Source organism: Lepisosteus platostomus, chromosome 3 (genome assembly GCF_059453375.1).
Source record: "Lepisosteus platostomus isolate fLepPlt1 chromosome 3, fLepPlt1.hap1, whole genome shotgun sequence".
In the NCBI taxonomy this organism is placed as follows: Eukaryota; Metazoa; Chordata; class Actinopteri; order Semionotiformes; family Lepisosteidae; genus Lepisosteus; species Lepisosteus platostomus.
This window is the reverse complement of record NC_142613.1, coordinates 53,590,282-53,608,513: the sequence shown is the minus strand read 5'-3', so window position 1 is coordinate 53,608,513 and position 18,232 is coordinate 53,590,282. Positions and strand designations below refer to the sequence as shown.

Here is an 18,232-nt window from a genome sequence, read left to right as displayed (position 1 = left end):
TAAACATAGGTAATAAGAATAGGACCAAGCACAGTGCCCTGTGGGATGCCTGATGTGACAAACATTGTTGAGGAGCATCACACAATTTGCACAAGTTGTTTACTATCAGATACATTCACAATCACAACAACACAGTTCCAGGGATATCGACATCCATCCATCCACTTTCTAACTGCTTTATCCAATTTAGGGTGTCCATGGAGGCCTGTCCATGGAGAGGCAGGCACAGTCACAAACACACTCACACCCGGGCATTTCATGAATGTACCAGATTTCTTTGGCCTGTGTGAGGAAACCAGAGTGACTGGTGGAAGCCCATTTGAACATGGGGAGAACATACAGACTCGCACACAGACAGCACCCCAGGTCAGGGACTGAACCAGAGCCCCAGTGCTGAGGCAGCAATGCTAAACTCTTTAGCAATGCTAAAATGCTGTCCTGTGACACCACCAGCATGAGCTCCTGTGGGATGTGTTCCAAAAACACAACACCCTCGCAGGAATCCAGTACATATTCATCAGGAAATGGCTTCCCTTCATGTACCAATATATCAGAATAACGGTTGACCATTCCAAACTTTTACTGTGTCACCTATTGTAAATGTTTGCACTGTAAATTACAGTCAGACAAGAATGAAATGTAATTCTGTCTATTGAATTACGGACATCTCTGCTTCTCTGACTCTTCTATTTTTCGTCTCTGTCTTCTTGAAGACTGCGGTTCTGCTGGGGAGGAGGATGGCAGTATTCTCTTGCGGCTCTTTTTCTTTGCTTTGAGCAACAAGCTCAACACCTGAAACAAAATGGTCAACTTCTTCAAACCCCAATGGCTGCTGTCCTTAAAAACAGTGTTAAAATCTGACTTTTTTAACAGAAACGTATGGAAGGTTGGCGGTCCTCTTATGTCCAGAGAGGATTGTGAGCCCAGGCCACTGGAGTTAAATTAAGGGCTGAGGTTCTTCCCCTCTCTGCTCTATGGCATGTGTGTCATGAATCAGCCTATATAAATAACAGCCCCTATACTTTTGTGCCCTAGTGTAGAGCACATTTTTCCATATAGGGTGTGTGTTTGTTGGGGGAAATGGGGTCTTGCTACTGCCGATTAGGCAATTTAGAAATTTTAAGACACACTCAGTACATTTCCAGTGTCTGTCAGTACTGAGTCAGAGGCAGTGGGAGTTAATATAGATCATCGCTGTTCAATGACATAGAAGGCGTTTTCCTATTAACTTCACCCAAATGCATGGCCATTGAAAGGCATTGTGCAACAATTTCAGTTGGCATTATTCTGTTTAAAGTACATCCCCCCCTTCTGCCTTGCATATCTCAGGCCCTCCATTACATCAACTAAACCAAGACATTCGCTATGATAATGGTTGTGCAACCACTTTCTTCCACTTTGTAATCGCTTGTTTTTCTGTTACGTGAGTGTGGTGTTCCGAACAATGCAGAAAACACCAGCAGTAATATCATGCACAAAATCAGAGAGATTCTCCCTCTAAATCGTCCACAAGGAAGTTCTGACTGACAAAAGCTGCCTTTTGGCTTTTCAAAGTTTGGGGTAGAAAGACACTCTATAGTGTAGCGAGTGAATGCTGTGTCTGGAAAGCCATTAGAACCCCAACTGTTTAAAAGCAGCTCCGGCACAAAAAATAATATTTTTAAAATAGGCAATGACGATATTTTTGAGGAAAAACAAAAATGTATGCAAATGTTTGATACAAGAGGGGCATTATCGTGGTGGGATCAGATTTCAGCATTAAAACATTTCAAATTTTGATATTAATATCAAACTTAAAATCAAATCTGTATACCTCCTAAAAGAAGCGTTGAGAGAATTGCTCCCGTGGCAGAATTTCTACATATTGTGGTTATTACTGTCATTATTATTAAGTCATTATGAAGATGATTGTCCATCTCTGTCTGGCAGAAATCTCTAATTCTTCCTGGACATCTCTGGCTAATTTCCCCTAGATTGATGGCAACAAAAAACATGAATCTCTTTCTCCTCATCTCCCAAATTCGCTAAGCCTCTGGGCTCTTTATCCTCAGCATTGCAGCATCAGCTCCTCTGAATACCAAATGCCATGACAATCGCCTTGCATTCATTTTCCCCCATTTCTTCTATCGTGTCAGTCTTTATTTGTGAGCACAGCAAGTCCCCCCAGTCGTCAATATGGAAGAAAGCTTTCCCCTCTCCAAGGAATTGTAAAAATAAAAAGAGATGCAAAAAAAAGCACACGTTGACAACTTGCAGAATTTGGATAAAAAATCAAATGAAAAGCAAGTAGGCATTGCAGTTGGCAGGTTCAGGTATTTCAGATTTTCTGCTTTTCCTGATGGTTAGTTTTGGTATGCTGTGCTGTCCTGTGTTTCAACTTTTGAGACAGGCTGGGGAAGGCAGACCTTGGTGATTTTAGATTAATTAATGCAACACCAGCACAGGAAGCAAGACCAAACATGCTTTATCAGTATATACCTGTTATATACCTGGAGTGTCAGGAGGGATACACTCAGGATGGGACATCAGGAATCTGGGGCGCCAGGAGGGATACACTCAGGATGGGACATCAGGAATCCGGGGGGCCAGGAGGGATACACTGAGGATGGGACATCAGTGCACCACAGCAGTGCAGAAATACTCGTAAGAATTATCTGTGTATGAAAGGCGTGCAGACTTATGGAGAGAGTGGAGTTTTTCATAGCAAAAGGCAGATGGAATCAAAACTGCTGCTAAGAATGTTTTGATGGCAGGTTGGGAAAGGTCACAATGAGAAATGTAGCATAATAAAAAAGACAAAAAGAATCTTGTTTTTAATTATTTTATTAAAAGACTTGATGCTAACAAATGCCCCAGAAACATTCACCCTTTACTTCCCAATTAAACATGACAGTTCCTGCATTGTGAACAATAAATACAGCACAGGGCAGGCCCAAAGGCCAAGCAAGACCTCTGAGAGTGACCCTCTTTCTTAATGATGGAAATCGGCACGCACACACCCATGTGCATAACAGCACAAACACACAGCCCCTGTCGTAAGTTCCTAACTGGCTACCCATTCAGAGAAAGACTTACTACTCTTTCTATGGCACAACTGAATTTTGTTATGCCCTCGAGCTTCTAGACAGATAACCGATATTTCACATTGAAAAGCTACGGACTCTTGGTGGAGTTCTGCATGTCTAACACACCCAAATGGTCTGTTACTTATCACTAAGCACTTGTCCTGCGCAGCTACAGCACTAAACTAGGGGCAAAGTAACATACATAGTCAGCCCATTTTATAAAGGTGCCCCCTTATATGGCCTGTTTCCACTAAGAGTCTCACACTAATACACCATAAATCAACCCTTGTGTACCACCCTGGGTCATCGTCTGTGTCCATGCCACTTCCAGACGGAAAGCAGGGATGGTAGGACTTGCACGCCTTTCCCCATTGTTAGATATGCCCGTTTTCTGGAACTGCCATGCTCTCAAATTCTTAATTGCAGCTTTGCAGAATCATACAATTCCCCTTTTGATCCCAGCTTTCCTCCCTTCCCCCCCCCCAGTCCTGGCTGAGTGGTTTTAAAAAACGCAAACACTGGCGCCAAACGGTCAGAACGTGAGACGCTACAGCTGTGTGAGAGACACGCCTGGCAAATGGCAAGGAGAGCAGGCAGGAAGGTGTGATACACTGGGACTGGTGGCCAACAAGTTCTGAACTGAATTATAATGTAATAATGTAATGTTTCTTTATTAGCCCTATACAATTTCTTGCATTAGGAATTTGTCTTTTCACATACCCCAGCTTTTCTCCATGGAGACACAGACACACAGACAGGGAGAGAAGCTTGGGGTCAGAGTGCAGGGTCTGCCATTGTACGGCACCCCTGGAGCAGTTAGGGTTAAGGGCCTTGCTCAGGGGCCCAACGGAGTAGGATTCCTCTGCCGGCTGCGGGATTAGTAAAGCACTGTGTGCAAACCTAAGAGCCTGTTCACACTATCTCTGGACTCCCTGCTTACCTGCTTTCCTAAGAGTCTGCTCACTGCCTCTGGACTCCCTGCTTACCTGCTTTCCTAAGAGTCTGCTCACACTGCCTCTGGACTCCCTGCTTACCTGCTTTCCTAAGAGTCTGCTCACACTGCCTCTGGACTCCCTGCTTACCTGCTTTCCTAAGAGTCTGCTCACACTGCCTCTGGACTCCCTGCTTACCTGCTTTCCTAAGAGTCTGCTCACACTGCCTCTGGACTCGCTGCTTACCTGCTTTCCTAAGAGTCTGCTCACACTGCCTCTGGACTCGCTGCTTACCTGCTTTCCTAAGAGTCTGCTCACACTGCCTCTGGACTCCCTGCTTACCTGCTTTCCTAAGAGTCTGCTCACACTGCCTCTGGACTCGCTGCTTACCTGCTTTCCTAAGAGTCTGCTCACACTGCCTCTGGACTCCCTGCTTACCTGCTTTCCTAAGAGTCTGCTCACACTGCCTCTGGACTCGCTGCTTACCTGCTTTCCTAAGAGTCTGCTCACACTGCCTCTGGACTCGCTGCTTACCTGCTTTCCTAAGAGTCTGCTCACACTGCCTCTGGACTCCCTGCTTACCTGCTTTCCTAAGAGTCTGCTCACACTGCCTCTGGACTCCCTGCTTACCTGCTTTCCTAAGAGCCTGCTCACACTGTCTCTGGAGTCCCTGCTTACCTGCTTTCCTAAGAGTCTGCTCACAGTGCCCCTGGACTCGCTGCTTATCTGCTTTCCTAAGCCTGCTCCTGCTGATGGTGAAGTGGTAGACGGACTGGAAGTTGAGGGTGGACCACTTCTTACCTGCAGACACTGTTCAAGCTTTTGAATGCTAATATGTGCCTGGCCAGTTCCAAAAGAGTTTCCTTCGTGGAGCTGCAACGCAAAAAACTGTGAATGTGCTGTGACCTCTGAAGCTCTTCTTGTATGATCACTGGTGATTTTATTTTGCTATCTGAGGATCTGAACCTGTGCAGACAGCATATCATCTACAATGCAGGTTGTTTTGTCTGTGATTTTCGAAGTGATTCTGCTGCGATTTAAGGAGGGGAAGGGCTGGTGTGTCATCTTCAAAAAAACCCAAGTCCTGCAGGAGCACATTGACCAAAGACACTGCCTTTATTTCAATAGATTTCACACAGAGGACACGTGGAGTACATCGGCCTTCACAAACGTGCACACTGTTTTTAAAGCAGCTGTCCAGCGCATGCAGAACACTGGTTCACCAGCATTCACTGAGCTTTATAAAACCATAGCTGGAGAGACGATTGTGCAGTAAGAGAGGGGAAAAAAAGATTGTGCAGATCCCAGTGATATGTACATACTGTATATTCCAGTCTTCTCAAGCAATGATTCCACATTTTCCTAAAGACTGCATTAATAACAACTCTCCTAAACCTGACATTGAATTTAAGACAAAAACAACAAACTAACAGAAAAACAACATTAACAGGTCCAATGTGGGCCTGACAACGTCAGCCATTTTTAAAAATCTGAACCATCCCTATGTGTGCTGCATTCAGCTACTGCCCCACACAGCCTGGTTCCCCAGGACGGACAGTTCCCTGCTCCTTGTCGTCTCGTCTCTGCTGCTCCGGGTGCTCTAGAGTTTCCCGCTGGCGAACGCCCCTTCCTGGAACTGAGGGATGAAGCTCTTAAAGAAGGCCCTGTCAGAGCAGGAGGAGAGAGAGGTGTTATTGCCAAAGTGAAAGCAAAACCCGACCAGCCTCCCTGCACAGCTCTCACGCCGCCGTGTTTGTTAAGCGATCACAGGTTGATTCGGAACGATCTAGAAACAGGGGGTTAGAAGTTCACTAAAACTACTGCAGCACACTGAGCTTTAAAATTAGTTCTAAAATAATTGTCTAGGGTTCTATACCATTTCAACGCCATTTATCGGTTGCTTATAACTGCTTATAACACATCTGCATAATAGTAATTGTGTGCCATTCATCAATGTTTTAATGATTAACATTATATTTAACATTAACAACAGATTTCTCATGATCAAAATATCCTTGCCGTATTATTAGTAGAAAGGAACAACTGAAGGTAAATTACACCTTCAATTTTTCACCTTCTTCGGATGGGCACACCTGAGAAAGGCTTATAATTCAGAATGTTGTGCTTTTTTCTTCCTGTCTTGTGCGGAATTGACATTTGCTCTTTCCTTTGCAACCAAAGCATGCTGACACAGCTCCCCATTTGAACCTGTATTATTAGTACCTCATTAACACACATTTGTCAATTTATCTGCCAGGGGTCTCCAATACCTGATCCTGGAAGGCCTGTGTCTCTACAGGTTTTCGCTCCAGCTGGGCTCTTAATGAGCTCATTACTGGCTTAATTGAACTGGTTTACCAGCTTCTCCCGGCTCTTCAGGTGCTGCCGCTTCAGAGAGACTTAGAAGACCTACAGACACACTGGCCCTCTAGGACCAGGACTGGGGAAATGAGTGAGGACCAGGACTGAAGAATGAGTCAATGCAGCTCTAAACCGGCAGCCTGTGGGCCTTCTGCTTCAGGAGCGACCCGTCTGAATTTTAAAGTGGCTGTCAGGGTTAGCAAGGTCACCGCAGTGCCCTTAAACGTCTGTATTTGTTTAAAGTCAGCAATCAGCAGTCAAACAAACTGTCAATAACACAGGCAAGGCAAAGAAGACTTTCAGAACATTTTCCATATTTGTGTCAAAACTGGTACAGAAATTACTGTAAATCACAAGTTCCCCCCCCCCTCTCTGTCATTTTCCACTTTCCATTACAGGAGAATGGTGGAAAAAAAAACGCCAAAGTTGTAACGAGTGACTCAAACTCCAACAGTGACTCTCTTCTTGTCCCTTGCTTGTGATATCTGCCTACCTAACCTGCCACTGAGCGTGTGGAGAAGCTGGAATGCTTGCCGAGAACGCTGGGAGCAATACCTGCACAACACCGCGGAGGGAAGAGGAAATGTCTCAGCAGGACAGGAGGGAGGGTGTGGCGGCGGAGAACAAGAAACCGAAACACCGAGCTGTGGTTAATTAGCCTGAAGGCAACCGCTATTGTTTTTCACCATTTAGTGTAAATGTGAATAGTGGTTTGCATGTTCAGTATCACTCTCAGACTGAGTATTCGCTGTGTCCCTCTGTTAGATGGCTTTATAAGGGGGAGGCCCTGTGAAAGAGTGCTGTCTAAAATAAAAAGAGATCAACTAGTTGATTTAACGGTTGATTAACCGGTGTACAGCAGGGATCCTCAATCCTACAGGTTTGCTCCCGAAGAGCTGGAAGAAGCAGATAAACTGGCACACTAACTCGGTCATGAGCCGATTCAGGTGTGAGGGGCGTGAGACGGCGTGAAACTGTGATGCCACGCACACAGCACCCCCTCCGTGCTGTGTCTGGCCCTGCCCTGGAGCGCTCCCAGACCAGCATGGCGAAGCGAGAGAGGAGGAGCTGGCGGTCTTACTTGGCCCTCTTTGCCATCTCGTTGCCATCCCAGCGGGGGCTGTAAGGGTAGGACTTCTGCACCTGGGAGTAGAGCTGCCCGCTGCTGGTGAAGTGGTAGACGGACTGGAAGGTGAGGGTGGGCTGGTCCCGGGGGAAATACAGGGGCAGGTCGACTAGAAGATAAAGAGGGGAGTGGGGGGTAAAAACACAGAGCTCCGTCCCAAGAGTACACCAGAACAGCACAGTGAGGACTGACAGAGCTGTAACCCCTGCAGCAATCTGTTACGCCTTCTACATCTATCCTTCTGAAAACACTGTGCAAAAGGAGCGCCTGTAGCTCAGATGTCCATTTCGCATGCATATAAAAGAATTTAAAAGCTTTAGGATAATGAAAGACATTGTAACCACGTGGAAGTTAAACGTGAACCTGATTTTTGTCTTTACAATCAATTCCATGGAAGCAGCAACCATCCTCCATGAAGAGGCCAGAACTGATTTAGAATTTACAGCGTGTGCTGCGTCACTTTTGGAAAGATTCCCCCCAAAAGATTGGGGTTTACCTGCAATAGCCGAATATCAAAGCATCTTGCAGAACTGTTCCAGGTTTTACGAGGAGAAACAATTTTCAGTTAATAACAGACACTGGCATGGCTTTACTGCTAAGACCTTTCCTGGTAATATATGCAATTTACAACAGTGTTTTGAGGTCAAAACATAATGAGTTGGAAATTGACTTAATTCACTGTATCATTCTCAAACAGTTTCCAATTAATTATTCCAGGGAGCTGAAGGACAGCTTGTCAACAGCAGTTCCACTCTGTCAGTCTTACGGTGTATTAACCCTTTATTGGCATATCTTATCCAAATATCCAATGCACCTGTGCAAAACACTTTGCAGCACTCCTCCTTTGAGCAATTAAACAGCAGTTTTCCTAATCTCTTTTGTTTCTTAAATTCTTCTTTATCGGAGTGGGTCTGAAGACAGGCAGGCAGATCAACTGTTGTGGGTTCATGGTTTCACGGCGAATAAACGTGAAGCGTTTGTGCCCGAGGCAGAGGCACAGCCAGGGTTATTAATTCTGAGGAGGTATAATTAGGATCCGAGTGCTGTACACATTGTGGCCAAGCACACAATGAAAAGAACAGATAATTACAGCGATGTAAAGGCTGCACAATGCTGGAAACTGGAGTTGTTCTCACTTACATAAAATTGAGTCAAACCACGTGAAATTCAAACAATTCTAGGACACTTTTGATGCAAAAGGTGGAAGAAACGGGGCAGGTAAGTTGTACCCTCAGTGTTTCAAACACTGATGTGTAAACAATAATAATGCAGATGCGTGGTTAGGGCTATGCTCCTGAGACCAGAGAGTCGTGGGTTCAAATCCCGCCCCACTAAAAAACCCTCTTGTACAAACATGTTGCCATTGGAAATAAGGATTTTTTTTCTCGTATTGACTTAGGTGATTTAAAAATAAGGTTTCTTAAAAACCATGGTGTTTGACTGCCTCTGATTGGCTCAGTCTCACTCATTCACAGGAGGTGGAAGTGTGTGAAAGAATCCAGGGAGGTCAGTCTTACAGCCAGCAATGGAAAAAATTATTCCGGAAGATAAAAAAAAATATATAGCAAGAGCTACAGCTGTTCAAACTGCCTGTCGGATCTCTCAGCAAAGGCACTGGCTCTGTGGATGGTGTGTGGTTAGAAAATCCCAGTATTTGTTAAAGCAGGTTTTTTTTTACTTTGTTCATGTTTGGGAGATTACAATAGGAGTGCACTTCTATACTAAGTAAATATTATGTCTTGTCCCAGACCCCTCAGTGAATGTATTTGACTGGGAGTTCATTATGACCCAGGTGATTTGTAATTTAACTTTCATATTGAAATCAGAAATATAAGGAACTGGCATTTGATCTGACAGCCCCTGCCAATGAAGGAACTTGACAGAAGACACATTTAATAAACGAATACATTTGTATTCGAAGGCTTCGAAAGCACAGACAACCTGACCATCTCTGTAAAGCTTCTAGTACAACAAGGAGAAGTTGTCCTAAGAAAACTGAACTGCATTTTAGTGCCTCATATTTACAGAAATTCTGTTTTTACTGGACATCGAAGATGTAGTAAATAACTTGATTAGCAGCAGTGCAAAGCAAAGCAGCATGTTCTGTTAAACAACATCATGAAGGGAGGGAGGTAGTGTCTAAGAGGCTCCTTGTGTGAACTACATTTCCCAGAAGGTTGTGGGGCTGGGAATGACCTGCCATCCTCAGTGACCTGACCGGTTAGAATAAGACAATTGGTCGGTGACTGTTCAAAAAACAGTAAGCGGTGGCTTTTGGAGTCTGTCATTAACGTGCTGTCTGGGGACAAAAAGCAAATCCTCTTTTAAGCAAATGGCACCAGAGGAATGAGGGAATGAAGGATGCAATCGATCGAGCAAATGGTTGTACGCACATTCGAGTTTTAAATAAAGACATGATGTTTTGGAGCTGGTAAGAGGCTTATTTACCCGACAGTTATAACAGAGAGAGAAAGAAGACTTCATAGAGTCAGAATTACAAAGAGAAGCTTGGGCTTTTGTGTGTTTTGGTTTGGTTTTTGAGTTTTGCTTCTTACACTGTAAATAGAACAGCCTTTTCCCTTTACCGTACGACTGCTTGGCCTGTCTGTTTTACCAGGACGTCCTGTTTATCACACCCTGCCCTAAGGCATGCCACACAGCTGTTTGAAAATGGTGGGAAAGACGGGCACGATGTGCTCCAACTTGGCACAACCAGTGTCGCCTGGAGCAAAAGGCATTTTAAAAGTCCCTTGCTGAGGTCCAACACCTACGGCTTCCAGCAGGGTGGGAGAGAGAGAGACCAGCGAGCTGCTGGGACACGTGTTGCAGACTGAGAGAGCACACGGACAACCTGACGAGTGGAACTTGCCACTTGCTTATTCAAAGCAGTGGCCTTGCTTTCCGAAACCATCAGCAGATTTCATTCTGGAAGGGTAGGGCTGGGGGCTGAGCATCCAAAAACTCAACAAAACAGGAGAAATATGTGCCCTATCTGTTCTTAGTTCTGCATCTAATTATACTCTCATCCTCATGAGTTATTCATCTGGGCAGTGCCTTTAGCCAGGTAATGTAATAGGAATCAACATGCTTTTGTATCACTTTTATAAATGTAAGAATGGCTACAGTCGAGAGGAGGGCATTCAGCCCCCATCTAACCTTTTTGGTAGTAAGTAGTTAATCGACCCAGGAAACTCATTCATCTGTTTAAAAAAAAAAAACAGGGAATCAGCTTCCCAGAACCCTTTGTGTAGAGAAGAGCTTCCTGTTCTGTTTTAAATGCAAATGTAGCTCCCACTTGTGTCTTCTGATTTGTGTTTCACTGCTGATTCCCGAATCAACATTTTCTAATCACTGTGGATAGAATCGTAAAAGTAAAATGTAAAATGAGAAAACCTGCGCACAGTCAACACTGTGGAGGCTGAACTCGGCCTGAAAAGCCATACAGGTGCTCTGAACACCAGTGCTGGCACTAACCCGCAGTGCAGGCGGCAGTATTGTTCAGATGTCAGTGTTAAAGCTAAAGTCACGCAACTTGTTTTCTCCTTTCTTGCTTCGGTCTTCACCACAGATCAGCTTTGTGTGTGACTCACACTGAAGACTTGGACATAACCTTCACTTCACTCCAGGATCACCTACCTTTTCTAATCTTTAAAAATCATTCCACGCAACATCTGATTTCACGCTAAATTCCAGGAGGGAAGAGGTTAATATTTTCCTCTGGCACACATGATAGAGGAGGCGCTATCTGGCTGTGCACCATTCAGAAAAGGGCGTTCATTTCCACCCACTGAAGCCTGTCAATCCTGAGGGGTGTTACCTATTACAACACCAACTCTACCCATCCTTGCGGGTAAGAATTAAGACTGAAGATCAGTATCTTGTGACACGCCTAGAAAACAATAACTTGATCAGCCCTGTCACCTTCTCTGACAGCCTTGAATAAACCAGACACTTCAATGTGGCTTTGGACCTGATGGGTCTTGCTGACAGAAAACACTATCTGTTAATCTACACTTCTACAATAGGTGCTCTCTCTCTGCTGGTGGAAAAGAATACAGATATTTTTACAGATGTTTTTCCCTTGAGTGTCTTTCTTTGGAAATCTCTTATGTCCAGCAGGGAGTTAAGACAGTGTTGGAGAGGGGGCTGAAAGACTGGCCTGTGGTGAGCTGTAGGTTTGGGATGCACTCACTGTGAACCAGGCAGCAGAAGTCCTTCCACATGAGGAGCAGGGTGAGCTTGGTGAAGCCCTCTGCGTCATACTCCACAACACCCCTGAAACACACACACATTGGGGTTACTGAGGAGTCCCCACTCCTGATCCCTGAGAAAACACACACACATATGGGGGTTACTGAAGAGCCCCCAGTCCTGTTCCCTGAAAAAAAACACACTCTGTCATTGTACAGCAATCCACACAGACACAGACAAGAGTCTGTCACACTTTACTATCCTCCTGAGACACTCTTGTGGGAATTGTGTGAAGACACATATATGCACCAAGCCCAGCAATCCCATTCTAGAGCACACTCACATCCCAAAGTAACTCAGGAAGGCAGCAATGTACTCTCTCCGCTTGTGGTAGCCTTGGATGACATACTGCACCTGAGAGAGAGAGAGAAAGAGAGGGAGAAAGAGAGAGAGAGAGACAGGAGTCAGGCAGGAGCAGATCAGTCTGTGAACAGCACAGCTTTGCTCCTCACAGGGAGTGCTTGGCCCAGGCAGACAGAGGTGTCTCTAATCCACTGGACATGCTTTTGGATTCTCCACAGCGTTTTGGCCTATACCACTAAAAAGAGTGGGGATTACAGAAAGGTAAAGCCTCACAGCTAACAGCCTGCAATGTCCTGCACTGGACTGATGATGACGATCCCCCAGATCTGTTTCTCAATGTAAAAACTATCAACCGTTAGAAAGGTGATTTTCTGGAAAAAATATAATGCAACATAGACCTCAAAACTGTGATGAATCTACTGTATGTGATGCAAACGTTGTTTTTCAAGATGGACAAGATATTTTCGAGCTTTCCGTTAGTTTGAATCAAAAAACGATTGATAAGGAAGTTCTATCACAGGGGCTGAAGCACGTACTGAGTTTCAGGGAGTTTACCTAACTGCAAAATAAAGGATTTTTTCAAGCAGACATTAGTTATCCTCTCCAATAAGCTAAATGACTAATAAAGACAGAATATTTGTCATTGTGAGAATCAGCCTCACAATCTTGAAAACTTTGAGTCAGTGTCCACATGCCTCTTCTCCTACTCCTGATCTCTCTGCAGATGGGACAACGTCTCAAAGTAAGAGAATCACCCCAGCCTGCAGGGACCCCTTGTTTCTGAATTGTACCGAAATACACGATGTCAGAACATCAGAGGGAGTTCACTATGACGTGATGTTCCAGTGCTTTTTGTAAAATGATGCCTGTGTTAGGGCTCCCTGCCCTTCAGTGACACAACAGCGGAAAACAATGCAGTTCCTTAGGGCATTTAAACAAGGGACTGCTTAAGACAAGAAAAATGTATGTTATTTTGATAAAGGACGCAATTTATCAGATTAAAATGTCAAAATACAGTGAAGAGAAACACACAAGATTTCTGAGCATTTAGGAGCTGCCATTAGCAGTGCAGATCCACAAAGCCAGGAGGACACATTCCAGGAAGAAAATATCCGGCATGGTCCAAAAGCTAACTGGTGGTGTAGTATGTGCAACAGGCATGTTTGGAAGCAAACTACATCATGAAGTGTTTTATAATGAAAGAATGTTAGCACTCCATTCCAGTTAGCCTCTGAGACAGTCTTCTCTCTTCAACTGGACAGGTAACACTACCCAGCCCTCCGGGGGACATAATCTACACTATTCCCTTCTTAAGACATGATGACTCTAGGCTACAATTCAGCCACAGGACAACATGTTTGGTTCTCCTATCTCCTCTTCTGCAATGTTGAGGTTCTAGTAAAACACTACAACAAAAACAGAGCCAAGCCAGGGTATCTGAACTCCTGGCTACAGCCTCTTATCATTTGCTTGTGTCAATGCCCACTGCACCGCAAACAGGTGTGCAACATGCCGATCTTATCAGAATCAACAAATTGTGCTACCTTTTTTTCCATCTAATGTGCAGGAACAGTCCTTTCAAATTTTATTACAGCCTCTCAGCTGGTAAATTTAGGTTGTGAAAGCTTGCGTACCGATTGGAAAAGGTAAAAGGACTAAAAGGACATTGTACAGTAGTTACATTGTTGACTTCCTTGAACAGCCCGTGAGAATGGTTCTTCCATCACTGGTCATCTGATGGGTGAATAAGGGAACAATTCTAACAGCCTGACACTGGTCGAGAAACCTCAAAACCCCCATTAACACCACTTTGCTATAAATTCATTAATATGTCTTGAATGTCAGATTCTTCTACTGCAATACCGAACCCCATATTTAGATAGATTCTGCAGCTAACTTACAAGAAACTCACATTACAAAAAAAAAAATATGTAGTGATTACGCAAGACAAATCTTTATGTTACAGGGCGATGCAAACAAGTCTTTACATGTTAAAACCATGTTCATCCAAACAAACATTCTTTATTTGTGAACATATTTTATTGCTTGATAACGTACCCACACCTCACCATCCAACCATCATTCATTGTCAGTGTCAGTGGGGAATTGTTCAATTGGAATAGCTGTAGAAATATTTATTTCAAGTATCAAAGGTAAAACAGCGGCCACATGTTCTGAGAGACAGATTAGCTCGTGCACAATTCTCTTCTGGCAGGTGTGTTATTTCGTAGGAATCAGATCTCGTTCTTTGACGATCCTGCAGAGGTTATTGCTGTTGGTGAGCAGTCAGCACTATGACGTACACCGACAAAGAACAGAGCTGACACAGTTCTACCACACAGGAACAGAAACTTGCCAAGTCGAGCAAAGACCACTTGTACTGTACATAAATGCATGTTTAAAGCACACGCATTATTGGAAAGAGATAAAGAATTGCTGTGATTGTAAAAAAAAAAGCATTAGAGTTACATTTTTGATCAACGAGTAGCACAAGAATCAGTTATATTAGCAGTCTCTATATAACAAGGAAGGTTTTAGGAAAGAAGCAACATGGTTTTTAACACTAGTTTTCCAGATGTGTGTCTGCAGGTTTCCTTTCCAAATTAACTCTCTATTACATATTCTTAATCCTTAATTATTTAAGCTCTCAAAAAGCTTGACATTTAAGAACACCTTCAAAAAGCGGCAAACGAGTTTTCAGAATCTGCTGAAACAGCATTTAAGAAGATGGTAACAAGTGAAATGAGAAAATAATGCAAATTTGTAGTTCCATTAAGGTTTGAGAATAACTGAATCCGCTGAACCCAAACGGGCTAGATGGGACAAACAGCCTCCTCTTTTATGTATCTCTTATGTCTTTATGAAGACCATCAGACATGGAGGTGCCACATTACCGGGGTGGAAAAACCACATAGAACCCGGGGTTAATGTGGTCCCAGGGTCAGTGCAGAAAACAAGACCAGTTTCTAAACTGAGAAGCACAGGAGACAGATCAACGTACAGTAGACAGTGACGGGCATGAAGAACAGATTTAAGACGGTACAGATGTCCTGTGATTGTGATCTGTCGAGGCCGAGCGTGATGATATCTGAGAGAACACTTGGGTATTTGCAAAGGTATTTATCTGAGTGGAGAACATGACTTCCCTAAAGCTCTTGTAAGAAAAGAAGGATAATGTAAAAGTGATTGTGAAAAGAAAGGGGAGAGTGCAGTGGCGTGAGTGGGCAGATAACATCCCGTTTCTTTCGTAACTGCAGATACTTTCCTCTTTTCTAGGACCCTTAGAATTCTAGGAACACTGCAGAACACACCTATTACCTCGCAGTCGAACAATTTACACAGTGGAATGCAAATCATCCAGGAGTAATGAGTGGGCAGATGTCAGATCAGCACAAATTAGGTGAGTAGCTGCACAGGATATGCATTTTTTAAATACCTGACTGTAACAGGCTGTGTACTATGAATCTTGTTGGATAATTTCTGTCATATTCTCTGCACTCGTCATCATGTGTGGAAGCACAGAAAGGTTGAATTTATCTGTACATTCCAGCTCCACTTAAGATAGGTTTAGTGCTCTCAGTGCAATTTTAGAGCAGTCTGGTAAATTAGAGACTGAACTCCACTTTCCTAACTGCTCCATTTAGGCAAGGCACATCAGTACAAGCCTTGTTATTTATAATGAATTGCATTTATACAACATTTTTACATCCCAAGGGATCACAAGCGATGAGAAGAGAGTCGAAGGCTTGTGAGCTGCAGTTGTCTGCACATGGAAGATGAGTAAGAGGACCCAACATGACCGTCACAGGGTGTGGGCTTGAATCCCAGATGAGACACTGCTGTTGTACCCTTGCAAAAATTACTTTACCCATCTAGGTCCAGTAAAATACCCAGCTGGAGGAATGGGTACAAATGTAAGTTGCTCTGGAAAAAAGCAGCAGCCAAATCAATCAAAATAAATTAGTGAGGCATTCAGGTGTCAGCTGTGAAAACCACTGTATCTGCTTGTGCAGGGACTACACATAGGACAGAGTACAGCATGGACATTTCCACACAGTTGTTAAAACCCAACTCTCCTTTACACACACAGAGATGCTCCAGCGACTAGAGAGTGTAGAATCTCAATCTACTGCCCACACTGTCTCACAGCAGTGCCATACTGCGCAGATAGAAACAGAATTACATAGAATCACACCCTAGGACATGTTTTTGAACTCCTTCTGTACAAAATGATTACCTTTATGGGATTCTGTATGGCTCTCCTTCTGGAATTTTACAGGTCCCCCGTGCAACATGAATTTCACTTCCAGAGGGCAAAAACTAAAAATCTATCGGAATTGAGCATGTATGAGTATTTCATTGATCGTATGTGGTAACTGTGGAAAAACGTAAATTTGATTGATTCATATTGCAGATGGAAAGAAAAAAATAAACTGTCAGTCAGGCTCTGGATCCTCATTTTCTTGAGACTTAAAAGAAATAACTTGGCGAAGTGATTGGATCAGTTAACAGCTGTCATCAATGTCCAGCTGTCCATATTTCTAACCTCACACACGGTATCACGTTCTCTGTCTTCTTACCTTGTTGGTGAGCAACTGGCAGACCTGAGGTACATAGTCAATGAGGCAGCCGCCCCCGGGGAATGCTGGGATATGGAGTGCTGAGGACCCTCCCAGCGCGCTGATGGTGAGAAGAAAGAAAGAGTCTTTACTGTCAGCTCACAGCACAGTCACAGCTGAAAATAGCACTGCTATGCTCACTCGCACTGCACGTTGACAATACTGCTTCACGGAAAAAACACACTAAACAACACATTACACACAAAACAGTGCATGTCCAGCCACACACTCACACACCACAGGCTTTTACACCAACTGTCACGAGTCCACAATACAAATCAATTGCACACATCTCAAATACATGTTGAACATAACACAAACACATTCCCTTTCCAATTGCTAACAAAGATATCAGCTGCACAGATAACTTGACAAAAATACAACACAGCTACAACGTAACACTGCACGACAGCAGTATGACGACACCCAAATTGAGCTTTTAAATACACAAATTAATGCTGAACCATTTTTGGTCAGTCAAGAAAAGCCTGCCTGGCTTGCTCCACTGATTTTAATCTATCACATATTATTAGCACATCTTGGTCTTGAAATGTAAGCTGGACTATTCACTATATTGGGCAACAATGAACGCAAGTACAGAACACTATATTTTACACCAGATACTGGGGATTTCTCTGCAAAGACAGAAATGTCGCAAACAGGTATATAGTTAGCACATTACATAGAGGACAAAAACAACGGGAGGGAGTGAGAATGGAGGTAATTCGATCTGCATGATTAAAATAGCTCCAACTGTTTCTTTTCCTGTTTTCTCTATTCAGTACAGTGTTTGTTCAAAAGTCTATATCAACAGACCTGTCTCCCTCTGAGCGGAGGGAATGTTTTCTTTCTGTATTATGAAACTAGAATGTGTCTCTACAATGAAGTAATGCGTTGTACTGTCATAGCATTCTGGGCCAAGCAGATAAACAAAAACAATAACTATTATTCTGGGTCCATGACTGATCATTAAGCTCTTCTTCTACGGTCATTCTTTAGTGAGCTCGATTGATGAAGACCTGCTCATTTCAGCAGGAAGAAGGCAGCTCTACTGAGAAGGGCACTGGCTCCACCATTTCAGCATAAGTGGACAGTCCTAGGGAAAACTCACGTGAGAAACTTGCAGGAAAATGTACAATACCTTTCAGTTTAAGGCCAGGAGTCAGAAATTCAATACGTGTAAGGCCTCGTGTCTTCTGGGTTGTCATCTACCCGCATTCTTAATTACATTAATTAGACCAATTTTTAATTAGCTACATAATTGTAATACTTCTAAACTGGCTCTGGCTCTGTGGTGATTTATAGATAATCGTACCTTTAATATAGTGAATGTCTTGGGGAATGAACTGTTAAAGACCTTTGGAAAGGTCCTGTATATGTCTAATTTAGAAAAAAAAACCTTGACTAATCAGGTTGGAAGAAAACCCAGGAGACACAGGACCCTGCAGCCTGGGACACTGTCTCTGTGTGGACTCCTTGATGGTGATATCGAAAGATCATGGTCAGGAACTTAACCACAGATCTTTCTGGCAAACTGTTCATTCACACTAAATTATGAGACAACATGATCTACTG

At 43.6% G+C, this 18,232-nt stretch overlaps 2 protein-coding genes across 2 annotated transcripts in view; both read right to left on the bottom strand.

Annotated features, from left to right (window-relative positions):
- Positions 1 to 2,807: 2,807 nt before the first annotated feature.
- On the bottom strand, positions 2,808 to 5,477 carry LOC148675077 (uncharacterized). The gene is made up of 3 exons (XM_088623469.1): positions 5,466 to 5,477; positions 4,052 to 4,945; positions 2,808 to 4,005 (listed from the first exon to the last, which is right to left on the bottom strand). The coding sequence occupies exons 1-3, from the start codon at positions 5,475 to 5,477 to the stop codon at positions 3,943 to 3,945; spliced, it is 969 nt and encodes a 322-aa protein (XP_088479595.1). The 3' UTR covers positions 2,808 to 3,942.
- Positions 5,095 to 18,232, bottom strand: part of babam2 (BRISC and BRCA1 A complex member 2) — a 113,043-nt gene continuing 99,905 nt past the window's right edge. The window contains exons 8-12 of the mRNA XM_088626058.1: positions 16,619 to 16,718; positions 12,019 to 12,089; positions 11,677 to 11,759; positions 7,440 to 7,593; positions 5,095 to 5,661 (exon numbers count right to left, since the gene is read on the bottom strand). Coding sequence (XP_088482184.1) covers positions 5,598 to 5,661; positions 7,440 to 7,593; positions 11,677 to 11,759; positions 12,019 to 12,089; positions 16,619 to 16,718 — 472 coding nt within the window. The 3' untranslated portion in view covers positions 5,095 to 5,597. The remainder of the gene's footprint in view (positions 5,662 to 7,439; positions 7,594 to 11,676; positions 11,760 to 12,018; positions 12,090 to 16,618; positions 16,719 to 18,232) is intronic.